The 26569-nt window shown below is 44.1% G+C and overlaps 1 protein-coding gene across 2 annotated transcripts in view; it reads left to right on the top strand.

Annotated features, from left to right (window-relative positions):
* robo1 (roundabout, axon guidance receptor, homolog 1 (Drosophila)) overlaps positions 1-26569 on the top strand; it is a 440136-nt gene that overhangs the window by 10242 nt on the left and 403325 nt on the right. The window contains exon 2 of one of the 2 annotated variants that reach the window (XM_046293778.1): positions 22901-22993. The exons of the other annotated variant lie outside the window; for it this stretch is intronic. Coding sequence (XP_046149734.1) covers positions 22901-22993 — 93 coding nt within the window. The remainder of the gene's footprint in view (positions 1-22900; positions 22994-26569) is intronic. 2 annotated transcript variants of the gene reach the window in all.

Raw genomic sequence — 26569 nt, 5'->3', positions numbered from 1 at the left:
TTTCCAAACAACATATAAACATAGTGGAGAATTTGTTTCCGCTTAAAGTCAACGTGTTCTGACATTACAAAAGGGGAATAAGGGATGAAGAATTCAGTATGGAGCATAGGACACAGCCCTAATGCTAAACAGTTCTGCATTCTCACCACTACTATCACACCTCTCCCGAGGGGTGTAGTCTAAGGCCTGTCATCATGTGTACATGTTCTTGATTCCTCTCTTTTGTGGTTCCTGATGTTTTCAGAAAGATATTTCTGGAAAAGCCAGTGAGAACACCATGGAGGTAACTCTATATATGATCAAATATGTGGTACTTGGAATTTCCTGCACTGTGCAGTCTCAATCTATACACACAAAACCATCTCTGACACTGCGATCTGTACAAAAGATGGAGCTGGCTGCAGGGTACTGGAGTGTACTGGAGAGTACTGAAGGGGGCTGGAGTGTACTGGAGAGTACTGAAGGGTGCTGGAGTGTACTGGAGAGTACTGAAAGGGGCTGGAGTGTACTGGAGAGTACTGAATGTTTCTGGAGTGTACTGGAGAGTACTGAAGGGTGCTGGAGTGTACTGGAGAGTACTGAAGGGGGCTGGAGTGTACTGGAGAGTACTGAATGTTGCTGGAGTGTACTGGAGAGTACTGAAGGGTGCTGGAGTGTACTGGAGAGTACTGAAGGGTGCTGGAGTGTACTGGAGAGTACTGAATGTTGCTGGAGTGTACTGGAGAGTACTGAAGGGTGCTGGAGTGTACTGGAGAGTACTGAAGGGTGCTGGAGTGTACTGGAGAGTACTGAAGGGTGCTGGAGTGTACTGGAGAGTACTGAAGGGTGCTGGAGTGTACTGGAGAGTACTGAAGGTTGCTGGAGTGTACTGGAGAGTACTGAAGGGTGCTGGAGTGTACTGGAGAGTACTGAAGGGGGCTGGAGTGTACTGGAGAGTACTGAATGTTGCTGGAGTGTACTAGAGAGTACTGAAGGGTACTGGAGTGTACTGAGAGTACTGAAGGGTGCTGGAGTGTACTGGAGAGTACTGAAGGGTGCTGGAGTGTCCTGGAGAGTACTGAAGGGTGCTGGAGTGTACTGGAGAGTACTGAAGGGTGCTGGAGTGTACTGGAGAGTACTGAAGGTGCTGGAGTGTACTGGAGAGTACTGAAGGGTGCTGGAGTGTACTGAAGGGTGCTGGAGTGTACTGGAGAGTACTGAAGGGTGCTGGAGTGTACTGGAGAGTACTGAAGGGTGCTGGAGTGTACTGGAGAGTACTGAAGGTTGCTGGAGGGTTGCTTTTCAGGGTGCTGAAGGGGGATGGACGGTGCTTTTCAGGGTGCTGAAGGGGCGTGGAGGGTGCTGCAGCGAACTGCAGGGTGCTGAGGGTGGGTGCTGAAGGGTACTTCAGGGCATCATGGAAAGTATAAGTCAGAGTTGCCAGAGAGTGTAGTGGAACCAGAGCCAAATCTGATGAGGACAACAGTGGTGCTGCGCTGAGGCTAATCATAGTTGATGAAGACTGGCAGTGGAGCTGCAGACTCAAACACAAATTGCCCTCTTTAATTAATCTACTAATTGGAAATCTGGAAAGAGACAAGGCTTCTGTTATTGTGCCCCACTCTCCCTTTGTGTCTTAATTTTGAAAAGAGGCTAAATTAAATGAGGCTTTTGTTTTGGCCAATCTTCCCTGCAGTTGTGTGGCTAACGAAATTACGAGTGTGAATTAAAACAGATTTATGATTATTCAGAGTGCGATCAAAAGCGTGACACAGGAAGTTGAAATACAAAGGACCAAACAACAAAATGTATTATTTAATGTATTTGTTTGACAAAATCAGCAACACTATACTAGCACAGCTAATGTTGGACTATGTGAAGATGCATCATCCAATCACATTTGTTCTTCTCTCCATCAGTTGTATGTTACTCATATATCCGTTAGTTGCAGCTCCAGCTGAGAAGCCCCATGTGGTCACCTCTGGAACCAGATGTAATGCTTCATACATATACTGTATGCTTCAGCAGTTTCCCATCATTTTAACAGTGCATTTTTATAAGGCCAAGCTAAGCATGTTTGTCTAGTTCCATGTTATTTTCCTGCTGGCTGTGTGTTCTCTAGTCCCACGGCCACATCCCTAATGCTGCTACCAGACTTGCATGGCGTGGATAATATACTACTGCTGTAGGATAAAAGTGGAAACAGGACTAAAATAGTCCCACACCACATAAAGGCAGTACTGGACATATTAGCACCAGATGTGTAACACCGTGACATGCATTTTCCTCTCCTAAAGCCCTTCTCTTTAAATACATGAATGTAACAGAATGTTGTCTGTCTCATATGCTATACTGATTTACTGCAACAAAGTATGAAGGATTGCATTAGAGACAGTATGGTGCGTGACCCATTTTGACGCTCTCTACTTTCAAGGACGGCATGGTGATTTTCCTCCAAAAAATGCACTTGATTTGGTTCGTTTTGTCTCTGTGTTGAGACCTAGCAGATGGTAATGCAATATCCCTCGGCATGTTAGTACTCTGCCTCCATCCAGCCAGTCACCTGCCCCTAATACATTTGGGTGATTCAGTAGGGTGATTCAGTAGGGTGAGCCTTTAGGGTGATTTTGTGGGGTGATTCTCTGGGGTAATTTTGTGGGGTGACTCTGTAGGGTGATTCTGTGGGGTGATTGTGTGGAGTGATTCTGTAGTGTGATTCTATGGGGTGATTCTGAAGGGTGATTATGTGGGGTGAGTCTGTAGGGTGATTATGTGGGGTGATTCTGTAGGGTGATTTTGTGGGGTGATTCTCTGGGGTGATTCTGTAGGGTAATTTTGTGGGGTGACTGTAGGGTGACTCTGTGGGGTGATTCTGTGGGGTAATTTTGTGGGGTGACTGTAGGGTGAGTCTGTGGGGTGATTCTGTGGGGTGATTGTGTGGGACAATTATGTGGAGTGATTCTGTCATGTGATTCTATGGGGTGATTCTGAAGGGTGATAATGTGGGGTGATTATGTAGGGTGGTTCTGTAAGGTCTTTATGTGGGGTTATTCTGTAGGGTGATTCTGACGGGTGATTCTGTAGGGTGATTATGTGGGGTGATTCTGTAGGGTGATTCTGTGGGGTGATTCTGTAGGGTGATTTTGTGGAGTGATTCTGTAGGGTAATTTTGTGGGGTGACTCTGTAGGGTGATTCTGTGGAGTGATTCTGTGTGGTGATTGTGTGGAGTGATTCTGTAGTGTGATTCTATGGGGTGATTATGTAGGGTGATTCTCTAGGGTGGTTCTGTAGGGTCTTTATGTGGGGTGATTCTGTAGGGTGATTCTGTGGGGTGATTCTGTGGGGTGATTATCTGGGGTGATTCTGTAGGGTGACAATGTGGGGTGATTGTGCGAGGTGATTCTGTAGGGTGATTCTGTCGGGTGATTCTGTAGGGTGATTATGTGGGGTGATTATTTTGGGTGATTCTATGGGGTGACTTTGTGGGGTGACTCTGTAGGGTGATTCTGTGGAGTGATTCTGTGTGGTGATTGTGTGGAGTGATTCTGTAGTGTGATTCTATGGGGTGATTCTGTAGGGTGATTCTGTGGAGTGATTCTGTTTGGTGATTGTGTGGAGTGATTCTGTAGTGTGATTCTATGGGGTGATTATGTAGGGTGAATCTCTAGGGTGGTTCTGTAGAGTGGTTCTGTAGGGTCTTTATGTGGGGTGATTCTGTGTGGTGATTGTGTGGAGTGATTCTGTAGTGTGATTCTATGGGGTGATTATGTAGGGTGAATCTCTAGGGTGGTTCTGTAGAGTGGTTCTGTAGGGTCTTTATGTGGGGTGATTCTGTGGGGTGATTCTGTGGGGTGATTCTGTGGGGTGATTCTGTGGGGTGATTCTGTAGGGTGACAATGTGGGGTGATTGTGCGAGGTGATTCTGTAGGGTGATTATTTTGGGTGATTCTATGGGGTGACTTTGTGGGGTGATTGTGTGGAGTGATTCTGTAGGGTGATTTTGTGGGGTGATTCCATAGGGTGATTGTGTAGGGTGATTATATGGGCTGATTATGAAGGGTGATTATGTGAGTTGATTCTGTAGGGTGATTCTGTGAGGTGATTTTGTGGGGTGATTCCATAGGGTGATTATATGGGCTGATTATGAAGGGTGATTATGTGAGTTGATTCTGTAGGGTGATTCTGTAGGGTGATTTTGTGGGGTGATTCCATAGAGTGATTGTGTAGGGTGATTATATGGGCTGATTATGAAGGGTGATTATGTGAGTTGATTCTGTAGGGTGATTCTGTGAGGTGATTGTGTGGCAGAGGGGGAGGGATCTGTGAGGCCTTGATAGGGGTGTGTGGAGAGACCCACTTTGTCTTTTGTTGCATTTCATGCCTTGGTTGAATTTGTGACCTGGCGCCTGGCCCCTGGTCCCCGGTCCCCTGATGACTCACAACTCACATCATGTTTCAAGTTATATCACTGTTCTTTGGTTAACACAAACTATAGGCTGAAGCTTTAGCATCTCCTTCAGATGTTTTGGCTGAAATGTAACCATTTGTGCTGATAATATATAGACTAGGGTTCAGCCATCTTTGTTTATTGGCATCAGGATAAGAGAAGGAAGCAAGCCTTAGGCGTTGGTCCATGGAACAACCTGTATTTATATCTGGGCCAACTGTGTCAGGTTTAATATCAGACAATGATTTCACATAGAGCTGCATCAACCTGAAGATGAATGTCAAGAGTGTCAAATAATTATAATTATTATTTCAATAATTCCTCTCTGTTTTCTCTACTGCTTCTGTGTCTATCTGACACTTGATCCATTGAGAGTGTCTATCTGACACTTGATCCATTGAGAGTGTCTATCTGACACTTGATCCATTGAGAGTGTCTATCTGACACTTGATCCATTGAGAGTGTCTATCTGACACTTGATCCATTGAGTGTCTAGTGTCTATCTGACACTTGATCCATTGAGAGTGTCTATCTGACACTTGATCCATTGAGAGTGTCTATCTGACACTTGATCCATTGAGAGTGTCTATCTGACACTTGATCCATTGAGAGTGTCTATCTGACACTTGATCCATTGAGAGTGTCTATCTGACACTTGATCCATTGAGAGTGTCTATCTGACACTTGATCCATTGAGAGTGTCTATCTGACACTTGATCCATTGAGAGTGTCTATCTGACACTTGATCCATTGAGAGTGTCTATCTGACACTTGATCCATTGAGAGTGTCTATCTGACACTTGATCCATTGAGAGTGTCTATCTGACACTTGATCCATTGAGAGTGTCTATCTGACACTTGATCCATTGAGAGTGTCTAACTGACACTTGATCCATTGAGAGTGTCTATCTGACACTTGATCATTGAGAGTGTCTATCTGACACTTGATCCATTGAGAGTGTCTATCTGACACTTGATCCATTGAGAGTGTCTATCTGACACTTGATCCATTGAGAGTGTCTATCTGACACTTGATCCATTGAGAGTGTCTATCCGACACTTGATCCATTGAGAGTGTCTATCCGACACTTGATCCATTGAGAGTGTCTATCCGACACTTGATCCATTGAAAGTGTCTATCTGACACTTGATCCATTGAGAGTGTCTATCCGACACTTGATCCATTGAGAGTATCTATCCGACACTTGATCCATTGAGAGTGTCTATCCGACACTTGATCCATTGAGAGTGTCTAACTGACACTTGATCCATTGAGAGTGTCTATCTGACACTTGATCCATTGAGAGTGTCTATCTGACACTTGATCCATTGAGAGTGTCTAACTGACACTTGATCCATTGAGAGTGTCTATCTGACACGTGATCCATTGAGAGTGTCTGACACTCCATGAGTGTCTATCTGACACGTGATCCATTGAGAGTGTCTATCTGACACTTGATCCATTGAGAGTGTCTAACTGACACTTGATCCATTGAGAGTGAAAACTGAGATGAGCTTGCCAAGTAATAAAGTGAAACTCAGCGGGTTGCACAAGTGCTGGACAGACGCCTGTGGAATAATGGTGATATTGTCAGGGAAAAGTAGACTGCTATTTAAGGTTCACTAAGACACTAGATGAACATCAGATATGATTTCCATATGAGTTATATGAAATGCATGAATTTCAATGTGTATGAATTTCAGTGTGTATCGTTTTGGGTTCAGTAGTTCAGTAGTATATCATTGAGTAATGATGCTGTCAGAAGAAAATAGCTGCTTGATAGTTGTATGAATGATAGATATCTCTCTGAAAGCCAGTAGGATTGGACAGGAAATCCCTCTCTGACAATATAATATGGTTAAATGAGTTACAAGGGAAACCGTATGAAACTTTCTGAATAGTTTTATGGCCTATAATTACCCTGACATTAGTCTGAGGGCCCTCTGGCAGCATATCAAGTGAAAACAAGTCTTGATTTGGTCATGTGACAGAGTTGGACAGAGTGAGGTGATCTTATTCTTCAGGTTTACACAGGGTCATATAGTCATCAGACATATTTAGAGTTGAGGGAGGATTGCGGTGTAGTCCTAACATGGGACAACCTCTATTCCATGTAGATGGGTGGAAAGGAGATGTATCGCAACAGAGTCACAGAGATAGAAACTCGTATCTTTAAATGCTTTACCATTGATTCTACCAGTGGATGCAACTCAAAATAATGTCTGGAATGGAGAAAATGGAATGGCGTCAAACACATGGAAACCAATGGTTTGATGTATTTGATACCATTCCACTGATTCCTCTCCAGTCATTACCACGAGCCCGTCCTCCCCAGTTAAGGTGCCACCAACCTCCTGTGCAAACTACGCATTCCATGGGGACAGTGTAAACATCTGATTTATCGGTGGGGAGATACTGAATTCTCTCATTGTAAATCTTTCAGGATTACTTTGGAATTCTGACTCCCACTCACTCCTTCCCTCAGGTGAAATAGGTTTATTTTCTCACAACCCTCCAGTTTCGTCAAAATCACTCAATCCATCAAATGTGATTTGTACAGCGTTACTATTTTCTTACCAATACATTAGTCACCCAGTACTTTACACAATCTAAACTAAAATCCCTAAATAGTAAACCAAGGAGACAGTGCCAAGGACAAACTTGTAGGAAGAAACTCTGAAGGGGAATCCCATCCTCCTCTTGCTGGCAAAGAAGATTAATTTTTATTTTTAGTGAGATAGTGTTGTATTGAAACACTGATCCATAACTAACTTGTTTTAGCCAAACATGATGATACTACAAATAATCCACACAGTCATTTGAAGCACTTGTACAGAGCCCAGTGATCTCCTTTCAACGCCACTCTGGGGAAATCAAAGCAATTCCACGGACAAAACGATAACTCTTACCTAACTGTGAACCAATGTTCCCTGCCTAAAGTTAGTCCAGTGAGAGAACATGGCTAGTTGTGTAAGACTGACGATTTAGCCTGTCTCTTTATGGCCCCTTTGTGGTTGCACCATTTATCTGTGGACACGTTGTAGCAGACATCATCAAGGTGTTGGCACAGCCTCTGGTATCTAAGCTACGGTATTGATCCACTCCTACACAGAGAAGATCATTAGAGAAGTTGGCCAGACGCCTGCCATGTTTTTTTTCAGTCTTCACACAGGCTCATTTCCATCTCCTCTAAACAATGTTGTACACATTGAGGACGTGAGTTGGTTTATCTGAGGACTCTCATCTGACTGTGAATATTCAGTCTGTGTTCCTCAGATTTGCATACACATGTCCCCCAAACGACAAGCACAGATCTATGGGAGCGAGAGAAGGTGCAGAGGGAGAGAAAAGTCTGGAGAGGGGTGATAGTGTCTGCTGTGCTGTTTGTTTCAGCCTGACTCCAGATCAGATGGTGACTGACATACAAGCAAAACAACTTGTCTGTGTGTTTTCCAACTGGAAATGATGGCGAGGTTCCTAGCAAGTACATGTCTATTGGCCATATTTGAATATTAGTCATTAGGTTTTGGTTCACAGGAATATATGTAGAAATAACCACGGCCTGTGTAAACATTATAAGAGTCATATAATGGGTATAGCATTAACTCGGTTACACAAACACCATCAGACCAACAAGATTGCTTAATGATTACGTGAGTATTGAAACAATTTTTTCTAGACATTGAAAATCTGAACATAGAAATGACATTGTGTTTGACATTGTGGTATTGTGGCGTATTAGTCGAGTCATGACAAACAAATGACTTTTCCAGAAAATAAATGTTTATAGACCAACACATTTTGGGGGAGAACTGGGAATGAGAAAGCACACTTGTGGTATAGGGGTTGGATTACACTTCTTTGAACAGCCCAGTAATTTGAGTTTGAGGACATGTCTGACACTCACTATGATATTAGCACACACACGGAAGTCTGGTCATCTGTGTTGGCCGACTGCAGTCTATGGAAAGGCTATGCTCCAGTTAAGACCACGATTATCCCGTTAAACTCAAGTCAGGCATTAACATTCATTTGTCTGCCTCAACTAGAATAATGACCAGTTTGTTTTCATTCAAAGGTTGAGAGGAGCCACGGTGCAGTTCATGGACAAATACACGTCGACACCATTATTTACCCAACACTGCCCAATCAACGTACAGTACATGTGGTGATTCCTCATTTGTTTGCACCATAACACAGCCTCTCAGAAGTGGGAGATGTTTGTGCCAGCTTCACGTCGTCACATCAGTCAGATGAGGTTGTTTTCTCTTACTGCCTAATTAAAAGCTGTAGAGTTCCCCCAGATCCATCGTGGTCTTGACAGCAGCAGCTCCAGGGCATGGAGGTGGTGAGAGGCGGCTGTAGTACACCTATTTTATTTGTATTTGTTTTTAATCTAACCTTTATTTAAGAACAAATTCTTATTTACAATAACAGGCCTACTCCTGCCAAACCCTAAACCACATGACGCTGGGCCAATTTAGTGCCGCCCTATTCTTTGTGCAGTCTTTGGTACATGCACACCCTAAAAATGTGTCATTTAGCAGACACTCTTATCCAGAGCGATTTACAGGAGCAATTAGGGTTAAGTGCCTTGCTCATGGGCACATCGGCAGATTTGTCACCTAGTCGGCTCGGCGTTAGAAACCGCAACCGTTAGGTAACTGGCCCAACGTTCTTAACTGCTAGTCTACCTGGTGCCCATTAACAAAAATCAACACCTTCATGGACATAGACATAGATTTTGTGTGTGCATGCAATGTCTGGCCGTCTGGCCCTTAGTTTGACAGTCAACAGGTAAAGAAACCATATGATGCAGAACTGCTAAATGCGGTTATCGTAGTTTGTCACAACGGGTGCCACAGTCCTGAAACGAGGTCTGAATGACATGCTCCACTGCCCCCTAAACTCATTTAATGTAGCAGGAAAAACCATGACTACACTTTCCCCTTCACATGGGATCTACTGATTGGTTTACCGTAAGGAGGTTGGCAGTTGGCAGTTTGAAGAAAAATGAGGCACCCAAAGGGAATATTTATGAACTCCTGAAAAACACTGGAACTTTTCAAAGCTGAGATGAGGTGGTGTTAATCCCATATATTGTGTGTGTGTGTTGGAAAGTAAGAGAAGGTCAGTGAATTGTCAGCTGTGGTGGAGTCTACGCTCTGCGACAAGCTGCACATTTGTCATGGTGCCTAGCTGTAACGCTGGCCGGCCGGCCGCCAAGATAGGACAGGCTAACGGACTACAAGCTCTCTTTTTACCACGCCCCTCCAATCTCCTCGTCCCTGACGGCCCCCATCTGTTCCTGTTGAAGTATTCTCTATGGAAATCTCTCTCTTTCCCCACTTCTCACTCTCTTTCTCTCATACCAGTGCATGTTGAAACTGTGATGGGACATGTCATGTGGTATCACAGAGATGGACATATGTGGCTTTTGGCAGGACGTGCTTGTCTCAGCTTCCCAGCCTTGTCAGAGCAAGAGCCCTGACACTAGTCACAGTGGTGTTTCAGTTCTCCGTAGACAGAGATACTCTTGAACTCAAGTGATTCAAGAATATAACTGCAGTTTGTTTGGTTGGATTTTGGCAAAATATGGAAATGATAAATATCTTCTTCATCTCAAAGATGGTTATTACTGTAGGACTGTCAAAACTGTAGCACGGAAGACAAAACTGTTATTATGTGCTACTGTGGTGTCTGGCACTGGTATTTGAGTGAAAAGAGGTATTGCATTGTAGTGATCCTTAAACATCTGCAGGTTGACGTTTACTTTCACGAGTTTTGCCCTGGAGACAAAACTGAGCGATTTACCCTCAGATTGGGCAGCTGCAAAGTCACAATTGTCTATATTGTAAAAAATCATGATTTGCCGTTTGGTCTTAATCTAAGGTCAGGTTTAGGCGTCAGGGTTAGCAGTGTGGTTAAGGTTAGTGTTAGGGTTAAAATGTTATGGTTTTATGACTTTGTTGATGTGCTAGCTAGTGACCACTGCAGAACTGCCTCCAGAACAAGATTCATGATGAAAAACGCTAACCTGTATTATTCTTTCTGTGGTTACTGGATGTGCTCTAGAACAATCTGTCAGCAATACACAATTACATATTTTTCTTCCCTGGCACTTGTGCTTTTATTTAACCACAATTATCAACACATATTGTGAGAGGAAAGGAGTCAACTCCTCTGCCAACTTGGAAAACAGAGTCTGACAGGTTTATTCAGTTCTCTGTAATCCAAGTGATTCTGAATTAGATGAGAGGGAGCACAAAATTGCTCTATAACTGTCAGGACAGGAAAAACAACTGCCAGGACAGGAGAAACAACTGTCAGGACAGGAGAAACAGCTGGTTTGACAGGAAGACAACTGTTTGGACAGGAGAAACAACTGTCAGGACAGGAGAAACAACTGTTAGGACAGGAGAAACAACTGTTAGGACAGGGGAAACAACTGTCAGGACAGGAGAAACAACTGTCAGGACAGGAGAAACAACTGTAAGGACAGGAGAAACAACTGTCAGGACAGGAGAAACAACTGTCAGGACAGGAGAAACAACTGTAAGGACAGGAGAAACAACTGTCAGGACAGGAGAAACAACTGTTAGGACAGGAGAAACAACTTGTAGGACAGGAGAAACAACTGTCAGGACAGGAGAAACAACTGTAAGGACAGGAGAAACAACTGTAAGGACAGGAGAAACAACTGTCAGGACAGGAGACACAACTGTCAGGACAGGAGAAACAACTGTCAGGACAGCAGAACAACTTTTTGGACAGGAGAAACAACTGATTGGACAGGAAGACAACTATTTGGACAGGAGAAATAACTGTCAGGACAGCAGAAACAACTGTTTGGACAGGAGAAACAACTGGTTGGACAGGAGAAACAACTGTCAGGACAGGAGAAACAACTGTCAGGACAGGAGAAACAACTGTCAGGACAGGAGAAATAACTGTCAGGACAGGAGAAACAACTGTTAGGACAGGAGAAACAACTGTTAGGACAGGAAGAGGAACTGTTAGAACATGAGAAACAACTGTTAGGACAGGAAAAGGAACTGTTAGAACAGGAGAAACAACTGTTAGGACAGGAGAAACAACTGTCAGGACAGGATATACAACTGTTTGGACAGGAGGCCAACTGTTAGGAAAGGAGAAACAACTGTCAGAACAGGAGAAACAACTGTTAGGACAGGAGGAGAAACTGTCAGGACAGGATAAACAACTGTCAGGACAGGAGAAACAACTGTCAGGACAGGAGAAACAACTGTCAGGTGAGGAGAAACAACTGTCAGGACAGGAGAAACAACTGTCAGGACAGGAGAAACAACTGTCAGGACAGGAGAAACAACTGTAAGGACAGGAGAAACAACTGTCAGGACAGGAGAAACAACTGTAAGGACAAGAGAAACAACTGTAAGGACAGGAGAAACAACTGTAAAGACAGGAGAAACAACTGGTTGGACAGGAGAAACAACTGGTTGGACAGGAGAAACAACTGTCAGGACAGGAGAAACAACTGTCAGGACAGGAGAAACAACTGTCAGGACAGGAGAAATAACTGTCAGGACAGGAGAAACAACTGTTAGGACAGGAGAAAAAACTGTTAGGACAGGAAGAGGAACTGTTAGAACAGGAGAAACAACTGTTAGGACAGGAAAAGGAACTGTTAGAACAGGAGAAACAACTGTTAGGACAGGAGAAACAACTGTCAGGACAGGATATACAACTGTTTGGACAGGAGGCCAACTGTTAGGAAAGGAGAAACAACTGTCAGAACAGGAGAAACAACTGTTAGGACAGGAGGAGAAACTGTCAGGACAGGATAAACAACTGTCAGGACAGGAGAAACAACTGTCAGGACAGGAGAAACAACTGTCAGGTGAGGAGAAACAACTGTCAGGACAGGAGAAACAACTGTCAGGACAGGAGAAACAACTGTCAGGACAGGATATACAACTGTCAGGAGAGGAGAAACAACTGTCAGGACAGGAGAAACAACTGTCAGGACAGGAGAAACAACTGTCAGGACAGGAGAAACAACTGTAAAGACAGGAGAAACAACTGTCAGGACAGGAGAAACAACTGTAAGGACAAGAGAAACAACTGTAAGGACAGGAGAAACAACTGTAAAGACAGGAGAAACAACTGTCAGGACAGGAGAAACAACTGTCAGGACAGGAGAAACAACTGTCAGGACAGGAGAAACAACTGTCAGGACAAGAGAAACAACTGTTAGGACAGGAGAAACAACTGTAAAGACAGGAGAAACAACTGTAAAGACAGGAGAAACAACTGTAAAGACAGGAGAAACAACTGTAAAGACAGGAGAAACAACTGTAAAGACAGGAAAAACAACTGTAAAGACAGGAGAAACAACTGTAAAGACAGGAGAAACAACTGTCAGGACAGGAGAAACAACTGTCAGGACAGGAGAAACAACTGTCAGGACAGGAGAAACAACTGTCAGGACAAGAGAAACAACTGTTAGGACAGGAGAACAACTGTAAAGACAGGAGAAACAACTGTAAAGACAGGAGAAACAACTGTAAGGACAGGAGAAACAACTGTAAAGACAGGAGAAACAACTGTCAGGACAGGAGAAACAACTGTCAGGACAGGAGAAACAACTGTCAGGACAGGAGAAACAACTGTCAGGACAGGAGAAACAACTGTAAGGACAAGAGAAACAACTGTAAGGACAGGAGAAACAACTGTAAAGACAGGAGAAACAACTGTCAGGACAGGAGAAACAACTGTCAGGACAGGAGAAACAACTGTCAGGACAGGAGAAACAACTGTCAGGACAGCAGAAACAACTTTTTGGACAGGATAAACAACTGTCAGGACAGGAGAAACAACTGTTTGGACAGGAAGACAACTATTTGGACAGGAGAAACAACTGTCAGGACAGCAGAAACAACTGTTTGGACAGGAGAAACAACTGGTTGGACAGGAGAAACAACTGTCAGGACAGGAGAAACAACTGTCTGGACAGGAGAAACAACTTTCAGAACAGGAGAAACAACTTTCAGAACAGGAGAAACAACTGTTAGGACAGGAGAAACAACTGTCAGGACAGGAGAAACAACTGTTAGGACAGGAGAAACAACTGTAAAGACAGGAGAAACAACTGTAAAGACAGGAGAAACAACTGTAAGGACAGGAGAAACAACTGTAAAGACAGGAGAAACAACTGTCAGGACAGGAGAAACAACTGTCAGGACAGGAGAAACAACTGTCAGGACAGGAGAAACAACTGTCAGGACAAGAGAAACAACTGTAAGGACAGGAGAAACAACTGTAAAGACAGGAGAAACAACTGTCAGGACAGGAGAAACAACTGTCAGGACAGGAGAAACAACTGTCAGGACAGGAGAAACAACTGTCAGGACAGCAGAAACAACTTTTTGGACAGGATAAACAACTGTCAGGACAGGAGAAACAACTGTTTGGACAGGAAGACAACTATTTGGACAGGAGAAACAACTGTCAGGACAGCAGAAACAACTGTTTGGACAGGAGAAACAACTGTCTGGACAGGAGAAACAACTTTCAGAACAGGAGAAACAACTTTCAGAACAGGAGAAACAACTGTCAGGACAGGAGAAACAACTGTCAGGACAGGAGAAACAACTGTCAGGACAGGAGAAACAACTGTCAGGACAGGAGAAACAACTGTCAGGACAGGACAAACAACTGTCAGGACAGGAGAAACAACTGTCAGGACAGGAGAAACAACTGTAAGGACAGGAGAAACAACTGTCAGGACAGGAGAAACAACTGTCAGGACAGGAGAAACAACTGTCAGGACAGGAGAAACAACTGTCAGGACAGGAGAAACAACTGTTAGGACAGGAGAAACAACTGTTAGGACAGGAAGAGGAACTGTTAGAACAGGAGAAACAACTGTTAGGACAGGAAAAGGAACTGTCAGGACAGGATATACAACTGTTTGGACAGGAGGCCAACTGTTAGGAATCTATGATGAATGTTTTTAGTTATGATAAATGTTTTTAGTTTTTAGGGGTACAACTGCATGTAGGGTATTGCACAAGGTTATATTGAGTTCCTCAGATTTTTGTCCTCTGACGTCCTTGGGTAGTTAAAGTGAGTCTGGATGGGCATCAAGGATTCTTTGGGTTGTCTGAGAATTTATATCATGACTTTTGATGCTCCTTGGTTGGGGTCTGAGCAGATTATTTGTTGCAATTGCAAACATAATAAAATGGTGGTCCGATAGTCCAGGATTATGATGAAAAACATTAAGATCCACAACATTTATTCCATGGGACAAAACTAGGTCCAGAGTATGACTGTGGCAGTGAGTAGGTCCAGAGACATGTTGGACAAAACCCACTGAGTCGATGATGGCTCCGAAAGCCTTTTGAAGTGGGTCTGTGGACTTTTCCATGTGAATATTAAAGTCACCAAAAACTAGAATATTATCTGCTATGACTACAAGGTCCGATAGGAATTCAGGGAACTCAGTGAGGAACGCTGTATATGGCCCAGGAGGCCTGTAAACAGTAGCTGTAAAAAGTGATTTCATGACAAGAAGCTCAAAAGACGAAAACGTCTTGGGTTTTTTGTAAATTGAAATGCGCTATTGTAAATGTTAGCAACACCTCTGCCTTTGCAGGATGCGTGGGGGATATGGTCACTAGTGTAACCAGGAGGTGAGGCCTCATTTAACACAGTAAATTCATCAGGCTTAAACCATGTTCTAGTCAGGCCAATCACATCAAGATTATGATCAGTGATTAGATAATTTACTATAACTAACTTTGAAGTGAGGGATCAAACATTAAGTAGCCCTATTCACAATCTCTTTCAATAATGGCAGGAATGGAGGAGGTCTTTATTCTAGTGAGATTGCAAAGGCGAACACCGCCATGTTTAGTTTTGCCCAACCGAGGTCGAGGCACAGACACGGTCTCAATGGGGATAGCTGAGCTGACTACACTGTGCTAGTGTGCTAGTGGCAGACTCCACTAAGCTCGCAGGCTGGCTAACAGCCTGCGGCCTGACCTGCACCTTATCTCATTGTGGAGCTAGAGGAGTTAGAGCCCTGTCTATGTTGGTAGATAAGATGAGAGCACCCCTCCAGCTAGGATAGTGTTTGTCACTCCTCAACAGCCCAGGCTTGGTCCTGTTTGTGGGTGAGTCCCAGAAAGAGGGCCAATTATCTACAAAGTATATATTTTGGGAGGGGCAGAAAACAGTTTTCAACCAGCGAATAAGTTGTGAGTCTCTGCTATAGAGCTCATCACTCCCCCTAACTGGGAGGGGGCCAGAGACAATTACTCGATGCCGACACATCTTTCTAGCGGATTTACACGCTGAAGCAAAGTTGCGCTTGGTGATCTCTGACTGTTTCATCCTAACATCGTTGGTGCCGACGTGGATAACAATATCTATATACTCTCTACACTCACCAGTTTTAGCTTTAGCCAGCACCATCTTCAATTAGCCTTAACGTCGGTAGCCCTGCCCCCTGGTTAACAGTGTATGATCGCTGGATGATTCGTTTTAAGTCTAATACTGCGGGTAATGTAGACGCCAATGACTAGAGTTTTCAATTTGTCAGAGCTAATGGTGGGAAGCTTAAGGCGAGGATAGCAATTAGAAGCATCATGTTAATCATGTTAATGTTACTACTTAGCTTTGGCTGTTGGAGGTCCTGACGAACCATGTCCAGATAAAGCATCCGGAGTGAAAAAGTTTGATGAAAAAAAGTTGAGTGAGGGAAAAACAAAAAATATAAACGGTAATTAAAACATCTAGTGGAAATCCTTCCTAGAAGAGTGGAGGCTGTTATAGCAGCAATTTGTGGTCATGTAGTGTATTTCATTATCATCACTCAAATCTTTATCTCGTGAAAACATAATCAGTTTAACACTCTATGTAATGTCCCTGCTCCCACACACACACACACACACAAGTTTTGTTTGTAAAATACTACAAAATAAATATCTTGACAAAATGTTACTCGTGTAGAGAATATATTGGTGTCTCAGTGTTAATCTCAAATGACTTGCTGATTTTGGTCAGAATAGAGAGAATCAAAGTTAAGTTCCCATCCACTTTCTCATCAAAACTGGCTTGATGATATTTGTCTCAGAAATATCCCATCTAATGTGTGATTAAAATGTTTCTGCAATGAAGAAGAAAGAGGTCTGGATAGCATCTCTGTAGGGATGGAGAGAAAGTGGTGAAGAAGAGGATTTGTTAGGGGTGGCCTGGGGGAGTCCTCATAGACAGCACATCCTTCAGCCTGGGTCCAGACTACACTGCTCTCTATTCACTAAGCACCTGGAAACTAGCTCTGCAAATACACTATAGACAATATACACCCATAGTATGTGTGCTGTAGATACACACACTTTGCGCATTTCTAAGATTAAAGACAGATACATTATTACAAATCCTTATGGTGCTTTTCCTGTTCCAATTTACTGTGTCCCAATCTGAGTTTTGCATTAGCCATACTGTTTACCAGTTGCTAACCACTCCACGGTCACTGCCTCTCAGCAAACCATTTGATCCCTCTTGTGCGTTCCTTCTCACCGACTGTTTCCATAGATAACAGGGACACAAAAAGTCTTCCCTAGCGACCCCTGCAGAATCCTCATTGTGGTAATTAATGGCGGACACACTGTGTGGTTTTGAGGTGGGCCAGAGACGCTTTCATTGGCATAATCCTGAGTTGACAGGGTTATGGCTGGTGTGAGCCCCTCCCTCCTCCACAGGCCACACACTAGGATCCACAGGGGACAGACAGGAGCTACAGTGGTCTCAGTCCCTTAAACCATCCCTGGGTGATCATTGTCTCTGTCTGTCTTATTGTCTCTGCTAGGCCTTTACCCTGGGCTGACCCCTTTCAGTTATTCTCATAGTGAAATAACACACCTCTTTTACTCAGGAATTCTTCATTTCTAGTCTGGGCTTTGAAAGGTCTAAGTAGGTATAATGTTGGGGTTGATACAGTGGAGTACAGTATGTGCGTTTATGATTTGTGTAAGACGGAACATATGTAGTCTAATGGCTGTCATTTGAGCTACTATCTTTCATTTGCACATTTGTCTATCAAGACAGGTAAACCTATCGTTTCTGCTCACGTGCTTTTCTTTCTCTCTCTCTCTCTCTCTCTCTCTCTCTCTCTCTCTCTCTCTCTCTCTCTCTCTCTCTCTCTCCTCTCTCTCCCTCCATCCCTGCCTCCATCCCTCTCTCTATCCCTTCATCCCTCTCTCTCCCTCCGTTCCTCTCACTCTCTCTCTATCTCCTTCCATCCCTCCCTATATCCCTTCATCCCTCTCTCTCCCTCCGTTCCTCTCACTCTCTCTCTATCTCCTTCCATCCCTCCCTATATCCCTTCATCCCTCTCTCTCCCTCCGTTCCTCTCACTCTCTCTCTATCTCCTTCCATCCCTCCCTCTATCCCTTCATCCCTCTCTCTCCCTCCGTTCCTCTCACTCTCTCTCTATCTCCTTCCATCCCTCCCTCTATCCCTTCATCCCTCTCTCTCCCTCCGTTCCTCTCACTCTCTCTCTATCTCCTTCCATCCCTCTATCCCTTCATCCCTCTCTCTCCCTCCGTTCCTCTCACTCTCTCTCTATCTCCTTCCATCCCTCTATCCCTTCATCCCTCTCTCTCCCTCCGTTCCTCTCACTCTCTCCCTCTCATTCAGCGGTGTGTGCTCTTTGTATGTTTCCTATCTCCATGCTTGATTAAAAGTCCATTAGTGATGCATGGCCCTGGGTAAAACACAGAAAGTGTAATCAAAATGGAAATGAGAGAGACAGTGTGTAGAGGAGGGGTGTGGGGAGAGATGAAGCGAGCAGCGACTGTCTTCACCACAAAGTACTCTTTTCCACATTTTCTCTTTTGCCTCTATTTTTTTTGTAATACAGTAAGGCAGACATGATTGAACTGAGGCCCAGCATAAAGAGAATAAATCCTGTCCAGAAACATTCAGTTGACAGCTGTGATTGGGCTCTGCACAAAGCAAATAGATAGAGAGGAAGAAAGAAGTGAAAGAGAAAATGACGTTGTGTTTGGTTTTCAGTTAGCAGCTATAAATATCCCCATCCAACATCTTTCCTCTCTTTAGTTTGCTTTATGTAAATCAATTCTTGTCAACATACCTACACTTTAAGAAGAAAAATATTTGTCACAAAGGAAATGTTGACAGTGTTGTTGCTAATGACAGCCTGATTCATCACTTCCTGTCAGACAGCGGGAAGGAACTCATCTAACTGCAAACAAGCATCCCTGCAGTTAACAAGCTCAGGGCCTGAAGTCAGACTCCACATACACAATCATCATTTAAACACCATCCATCACCTCCACTGTCTAGGCCAAACCACTGCTGCCAATTCACAACAAGATAACAATGACGCAGCAGCCAGCTCCTCCATTCACATCAACTACCTGCTCCTCCTCGTGTGTCGGCCTAAGCAATGAGAAACAATGAGAAGCACAAGGGCAATTAACAAAGGCAATCAGGCTGACTGGGCTGCCATGTTTCACTATGTATGATGTGCTCTACAGCTGATCATTGCTGTTTGAGGGAGAAAGGGATTGTATGTAAGTAGCAAAAATGTGTTTTGTAAAGTTTCTTAAGCTCTATTTAGTTGTTCAAAGTTGTAGAAAAAATTGTATAATTTAGAGCAGTATGATTGGTGAGTGCTGGGCACTGGGTTGAGGCCATCAGCTGCAAAGAGATCCTATTGTCCAGCGCCCTGTGGCCAGGTCCATGTAGAGTGGAGACTGACCCAGAAAACAGACTGCTCTTTTGGCGTTAGACTGTGGAGATGATGACGAGAGGCTGGAGGATGAGAGGCTGGGGTACGAGGGCTGGGTACAAGAGGCTGGGGGATGAGAGGCTGGGGTACGAGGGCTGGGTACGAGAGGCTGGGGGATGAGAGGCTGGGGGATGAGAGGATGGGGGATGAGAGGCTGGGGTACGAGGGCTGGGTACGAGAGGCTGGGGTACGAGGGCTGGGTACAAGAGGCTGGGGGATGAGAGGCTGGGGGGATGAGTGCTGTGGGATGAGAGTCTGAGGGCTGAGGGGATGGGGGACAAGGGGTTGGCCGGGGAGGAGCAGGCTTGTCTTTGTATCTGTTTGAGAGCAATCGGTTATCAGCACATGGGCCATAGTAATTAGCCAACAGGGGAGATGAGATACGGCACAGCTCTGTGACTGAAGGGGTTGGAGGTGGGGCAGTGAGGGGTCCAGAGGGCTCCTGTGTTTTTGTCCAAGAGCCCCGGGGCAGCTGGGTACACCACCTGTTAATTAACTCTGAAGTGGCCTTTAATTGGAGCCTGGCTTTGGACCACCCATAGAACGACTGAGCGAGGAGGCCAAAAAAGAAAACCAGTGCACTACAGAGTTAGCAGGACGAGACCGAAAGCACAGGGAAATGGACAATATGAGAATCAAGAACCTCTTGAAATGAAAGACCTACTGTGCCCTGTTTTAAACAGTCAAGGTGTCTGGGTGACAGTGCTCTCTATAGGTAGTGAAATCACCTCTGGGTCTCTGCTGCTGAATGGGGCTTTCTCTTGCATATTCCTGGGGAAAATATCATTATATAACCCTTTACTGGTGTTATGTTGACTTGAAACTGTTTCATTTTTAAGGTCGAAGATGGTTAATGCTATTTAAGAGATGATTTATGCTATAGAACAGATTGAACAAATGATATGTTATGTTTTTTTAATTAGGTTATAAATGCCACCCATGTCTTTTGCTACATTTGCTGTCATTTTCCAAATGAAGATTTGCCAGAGGCAGGGTGTAATTAATCTGCTTTAGAAGTGTTGATGACAAAGCAACAACAACGTCAGAGATCTTGTTTATCCTGGAACTGGTGCCATAATACAGTGTTTCCCAACCCTGGTCCTCGAGTACCTCTAACAGTACACAGCTTCGTTGGAGCTCTTGGCAAACACACCTCATTCAACTCATTGAGGGCTTGATTATTCGTTCACAAGTTGAATCAGGTGTGATTGTCCAAGGTTACAATAAAATGTGTAATGTTGGGGATACTGGAGGACCAGGTTTGGGAAGCACTGTCATAATATGTGTCAAAACCTAAATCAGACAGACAGACAAGGAAACTCGCTCTGTTTTCCTGGATTTATGTGTTCCATTCTGTGTTGAACATGCTTCAGAACCTTGTCTGTGTTCCATACTGTGTTGAACATGCTTCAGAACCTTGTCTGTGTTCCATTCTGTGTTGAACATGCTTCCGAACCTTGTCTGTGTTCCATTCTGTGTTGAACATGCTTCAGAACCTTGTCTGTGTTCCATTCTGTGTTGAACATGCTTCAGAACCTTGTCTGTGTTCCATTCTGTGTTGAACATGCTTCAGAACCTTGTCTGTGTTCCATTCTGTGTTGAACATGCTTCAGAACCTTGTCTGTGTTCCATTCTGTGTTGAACATGCTTCAGAACCTTGTCTGTGTTCCATTCTGTGTTGAACATGCTTCAGAACCTTGTCTGTGTTCCATTCTGTGTTGAACATCCTTCAGAACCTTGTCTGTATTCCATTCTGTGTTGAACATGCTTCCGAACCTTGTCTGTGTTCCATTCTGTGTTGAACATGCTTCAGAACCTTGTCTGTGTTCCATTCTGTGTTGAACATGCTTCAGAACCTTGTCTGTGTTCCATTCTGTGTTGAACATGCTTCAGAACCTTGTCTGTGTTCCATTCTGTGTTGAACATGCTTCAGAACCTTGTCTGTGTTCCATTCTGTGTTGAACATGCTTCAGAAACTTGTCTGTGTTCCATTCTGTGTTGAACATGCTTCAGAACCTTGTCTGTGTTCCATTCTGTGTTGAACATGCTTCAGAACCTTGTCTGTGTTCCATTCTGTGTTGAACATGCTTCAGAACCTTGTCTGTGTTCCATTCTGTGTTGAACATGCTTCAGAACCTTGTCTGTGTTCCATTCTGTGTTGAGCCATGTCTGTGTATATATGTGTGTGGTTCTGTGTGTGTTGTTGCCTCCCCTCCTCTCTCCAGTAGTGTTGTCAGTTGGAGCAGAGCAGAGACACTTGTTTGTGTAAACAGTAACACAGCGCAGAGGGAGAAGTGTCTGATAATAGGATGGCTCCAGCATGGGGCCTTTAAACTGTCCTAGTGTTGCTCTAACTACAACACTACAAGACTGGTAGGGAGCAGGACCACTCCATTCATGTAGAACGTCTTTCCAACATGTCTCTAGTATGTTGTTGTCTTGTCGCCAATTTGTCAAAACTGTTTTGAAGCCTTGTCATACTGTGCTGTATATATCGTGTTATTGAAAATGCTATGTTTCTTAATGCTGTCAGACTTCTGTAGAAATAGACAAAGGGAATAGGGGTCATACTGTTACACAGTCTAGTGATCCAAAGTGCTCTCCAATGATCTATTCAGTCACCCCGTCTGCTATTTATCCCCACTGATGCCAGATCCCATTGAGGATACAGACACTTCCGACAGACTGCCTTTCAGTCAGCTGGGTGGTTTAGACCTCCTTTCATTAACCCCCCTCACCTCCCCCCAGCACAAATTAACCCCCTGTCAGCGGCCCACAATGAGAGTGGGCATGTCCCAGGCTGATTTATCCCACGCCTACCCTTCATGAGGGCACAGTGGCCCCCAACGGCCTCCATCTCCCCCATTAGCCATACGCCCAGCCCTCTTGGCCTCCCACACCCCCTCCCCTCTCTCCTCCCCCCATCTGTCCCACCCTCACACAGCCTGTCACACAGCCTAAACCTGTCACCCTGTCTGCTGAGGAGACAGTCAGCCACAATACTGATGTGATGGGAGAGGGACCACAATCAAAAGGACTGATTAGCAGTTAATTGGCTGTAAAAAGAAGTTTCAGCATCAGTATGTGTGTCTGTGTGTGTGCGAGTGTGTGTGTAGGTGTGTGTATGGTGGGGTCCTGAATCAGGGTAGGAGTGCCCTAATCCTCCCTACTCTGCCCTGCCCATATGGTCCCTCAGGAGTGCAGCCAGTCATGGCTTTTGGGAGGATAGAGGGACTCCCATTCTGCACACACACCACAACCACTACAACGCAGCATGGGGACACACCAACCGAGATCCTAGGAGATAACAACCCTTCAGTCTCACAGCTTTCTCCCATTGAGGCTGACAGCATCCCCTGACTGAACTATAAAAGACAGACTGTGATTGACACACTGTGGCACTACTGTCCAGGTTTATAAGTGTCTCAGTCAGAGTCTCACTGGATATTATTTTGAAGACTGTTGGATCTTGGATACAGCTAGGGATGTGGGTGGGTGGTCTCTCCCATGGAGGGTATAGGGTGGGTGGGCAGTGGCACCCTCTGAGCCTGGCACTGCTGAGTGTGTGGTGCTGCCTGTGCCAGATGGGCATCGGGTCAAGGGCACTGGCCGTGTCCGGTGATGAGAGTGTGCCAGTGGTCTCAGTCCCTGTGGTGTTATTTCCGACAGACACGGGCGCGGCCACTCAGGAAGGGGCCAGTGAAGGGGCCACGCCGGCCCCCACCTCAGAACACGAGGATGACAACTCCCTGGGCTACACAGGTACTGATACTGCTGTTGTTTCCTGTTACTATGGTCAACTATTTCTACTGTGTGTGTGTGTGTGTGTGTGTGTGTGTGTGTGTGTGTGTGTGTGTGTGTGTGTGTGTGTGTGTGTGTGTGTGTGTGTGTGTGTGTGTGTGTGTGTGTGTGTGTGTGTGTGTGTGTGTGTGTGTGTGTGTGTGTGTGTGTGTGTGTGTGTGTGTGTGTGTGTGTGTATTACGGACAGGTTGGAGCTTTGGGAAAGTGAGTTCAGGAAGGGAATTGAAAGCAGTTCATGAATAATTTGGGATTCATGAATTGCTCTTCAAATCATCCCCTGAATTGACTGAGTTAAATGTTTCCAATGACTCTGTCATGTCCAGTTCTTTCTCCCTTTCTTATTGCAACACATACCTTTCTGTCATAGGCTCTCTTGTCTTGAGTTTTCTAATGTTCTCTCTATCCTATCCATCCATCTGTTAGTCTTTATGCTGCTCAAAGTTGTCTTTGTAAAACATGAGTTATGCATAATGTGAGGTTGGAGGAAATGATTACACTGGGTGAGGCACAATGGTGATTAATGGAAGGACGTGGGTTTGAACGTTTTAATCATGATGTTATTTTCTGCATAGCAACTGTCACATTCATTCTAAACTTGGAGTGAATAAATGGCAGATCATATGAAATATGTTATATGTTATGGCACACCTGCTATATAAATCTGCTATTCTCTATAGTAATCACAGGGATTACAATATGCATTTTTTGGGAAGTTTTCAGTGCAGATATCTTCTATGGGGATGAAGAATTCCCCTGTTAGCTGTATACCATGTTAATACACAGAAAACTCCCTCTGAGCTTCATCACTACATAAAGGAAACATAATAAAACATGTTGACCATGTTGTGAATATATCAGCAGAGACTACAGATTAAGTTCACATTCATGAGTACAGAAAGAGGAGAATTGTGGGAGACGTAGGCTCGGTGTGCTGAGTGGGGTTTCAGTTGACATAGACAGTGTCTCCCAGGGCTAGAGGGCTCTGTGGGGAGATGGGGAACAGTACAAAAGCTGAAGAACATATGCACATCCAGCTACTTATCTCAGCTGCTGGAGTTGTAGGCAAACTCATGCAAAACAAAAAGGAAAACGCTGCACACTGCTGCTCATGCTCCCAGGTGATATTTATTTATGACGTTTTGACCCTCAGGTTAGGCATCCATATCCCAGGTGGGGGTGGAAGGTCCTACAGTTGAATTCAGAAGTTTACATACACTTAGGTTGGAGTCATTAAAACTACTTTTTCAACCACTCCACAAATTTCTTGTTAACAAACTATAGTTTTGCCAAGTTGGTTAGGACATCTACTTTGGACATGACACAAGAAATTTTTCCAACAATTGATAAGAGACAGATTATTTCAGTTACAGTGAATTGTATCACAATTCCAGTGGGTCAGAAGTTTACATACATTAAGTGGTATGGTCAGTTGGTAGAGCATGGCGCTTGTAACGCCAGGGTAGTGGGTTTGATCCCGGGACCACCCATACGTAGAATGTATGCACACATGACTGTAAGTCGCTTTGGATAAAAGCGTCTGCTAAATGGCATATATTATTATTATATATTATTATTATTATTAAGTTGACTGTGCCTTTAAACAGCTTGAAAAAGTCCAGAAAATGATGTCATGGCTTTAAAAGCATCCGATAGGCTAATTGTCATAATTTGAGTCAATTGGAGGTGTACCTGTGGATGTATTTCAAGGCCTACCTTCAAACTCAGTGCTTCTTTGCTTGACATCATGGGAAAATCAAAGGAAATCAACCAAGACCTCATAAAAAAATTGTAGACCTCCACAAGTCTGGTTCATCCTTGGGAGCAATTTCCAAATGGCTGAAGGTACCACGTTCATCTGTGCAAACAATATGTGGAAAACCTCTTTAAGGTTAGGAGCATTTGTCACAAATTAAGTGGTAAACTGTCACCAAATCACCCAAGAATGAGAGTTCTTTCGAACAGGACAGTACCTGTGTGTTTGTTTCTCCGTCCTGGTCCACCCAGGCCGTAGTGAAGGTCAAGGATAGCAGGGTTCGGTACACTGGTCAAGGATAGCAGGGACTGGTGCACTTCACAAAATAGATGGCGTCAGCAGGAAGATTATGTGGATATATTGAAGCAACATCTCAAGACATCAGTCATGAAGTTAAAGCTTGGTCGCAAATGGGTGTTCCAAATGGACAATGACCCCAAGCATACTTCCAAAGTTGTGGAAAAATGGCTTCAGGACAACAAAGTCAAGGTATTGGAGTGGCAAAGCCCTGACCTCAATCCTATAGAAAAATTGTGGGCATAACTGAAAAAGTGTGTGCGAGCATGGAGGCCTACAAACCTGACTCAGTTACACCAGCTCTATCAGGAGGAATGGGCCAAAATTCACTCAACTTATTGTGGGAAGCTTGTGGAAGGCATCCCAAAACGTTTGACGCAAGTTCAACAATTTTAAGGCAATGCTACTAAGTACTAATTGAGTGTATGTAAACTTCTGACCCACTGGGAATGTGGTGAAATAAATAAAAGCTGAAATAAATCCTTCTCTCAACTCTTATTCTGACATTTCACATTCTTAAAATAAAGTGGTGATCCTAACTGACCTAGAAAGGGAATTTTTACTAGGATTAAATGTCAGGAATTGTGAACAACTGAGTTTAAATGTATTTGGCTGAGGTGTATGCAAACTGCCTACTTGAACTGTGTATATAGTGACATCACTTTCTGAAACAGGAGGTAAAATTAGTCATATGAAATGGGACGAACCTGAGGGACTGAGCTAACACACACACACACACACACACACACACACACACACACACACACACACACACACACACACACACACACACACACACACACACACACACACACACACACACACACACACACACACACACACACACACACACACACACACACACACACACACACACACACACACAGGGACATGGTCTGGAGCAGATTACAAATGAGGCGTGTGTTTGGTTATTTTCTGGATCTTCTTCCTGACATGAGGGGAATAGAATCGTGTCTCCACTGTGTTGTCGCTGTGTGTGAGGAGCCCTGTTTTCACAATTCCCATAGTGATTTACTGGACCTCACACACAGCCTCTCTCAGCTCCAGGAAATCTTCTGCAGAAACAATAAGTTCAATATGAACTGCTAGAGCCATTACCAGGGTCCATCACTATGTGGTGGAGAGTAGGATAGGATCCCGAGAAGGATAGTTTTTGTACCCCAGTAAATATGTGGATCTCTGCCAGTGTCACAGATGTAATCTAAAAATGATATAGCTTGCTATATCTGTATTGCTTCACAGTTTCTGTACCTTGACATACAGAACATGGACTAGCTAAAATCCACACTTTCTGTACCTTGACATACAGAACATGGACTAGCTAAAATCCACAGTTTCTGTACCTTGACATACAGAACATGGACTAGCTAAAATCCACAGTTTCTGTACCTTGACATACAGAACATGGACTAGCTAAAATCCACAGGTTCTGTACCTTGACATACAGAACATGGACTAGCTCAAAT

Source organism: Oncorhynchus gorbuscha, linkage group LG13 (genome assembly GCF_021184085.1).
Source record: "Oncorhynchus gorbuscha isolate QuinsamMale2020 ecotype Even-year linkage group LG13, OgorEven_v1.0, whole genome shotgun sequence".
Classification (NCBI taxonomy): Eukaryota; Metazoa; Chordata; class Actinopteri; order Salmoniformes; family Salmonidae; genus Oncorhynchus; species Oncorhynchus gorbuscha.
This window is presented reverse-complemented; position numbering and strand designations above follow the sequence as displayed.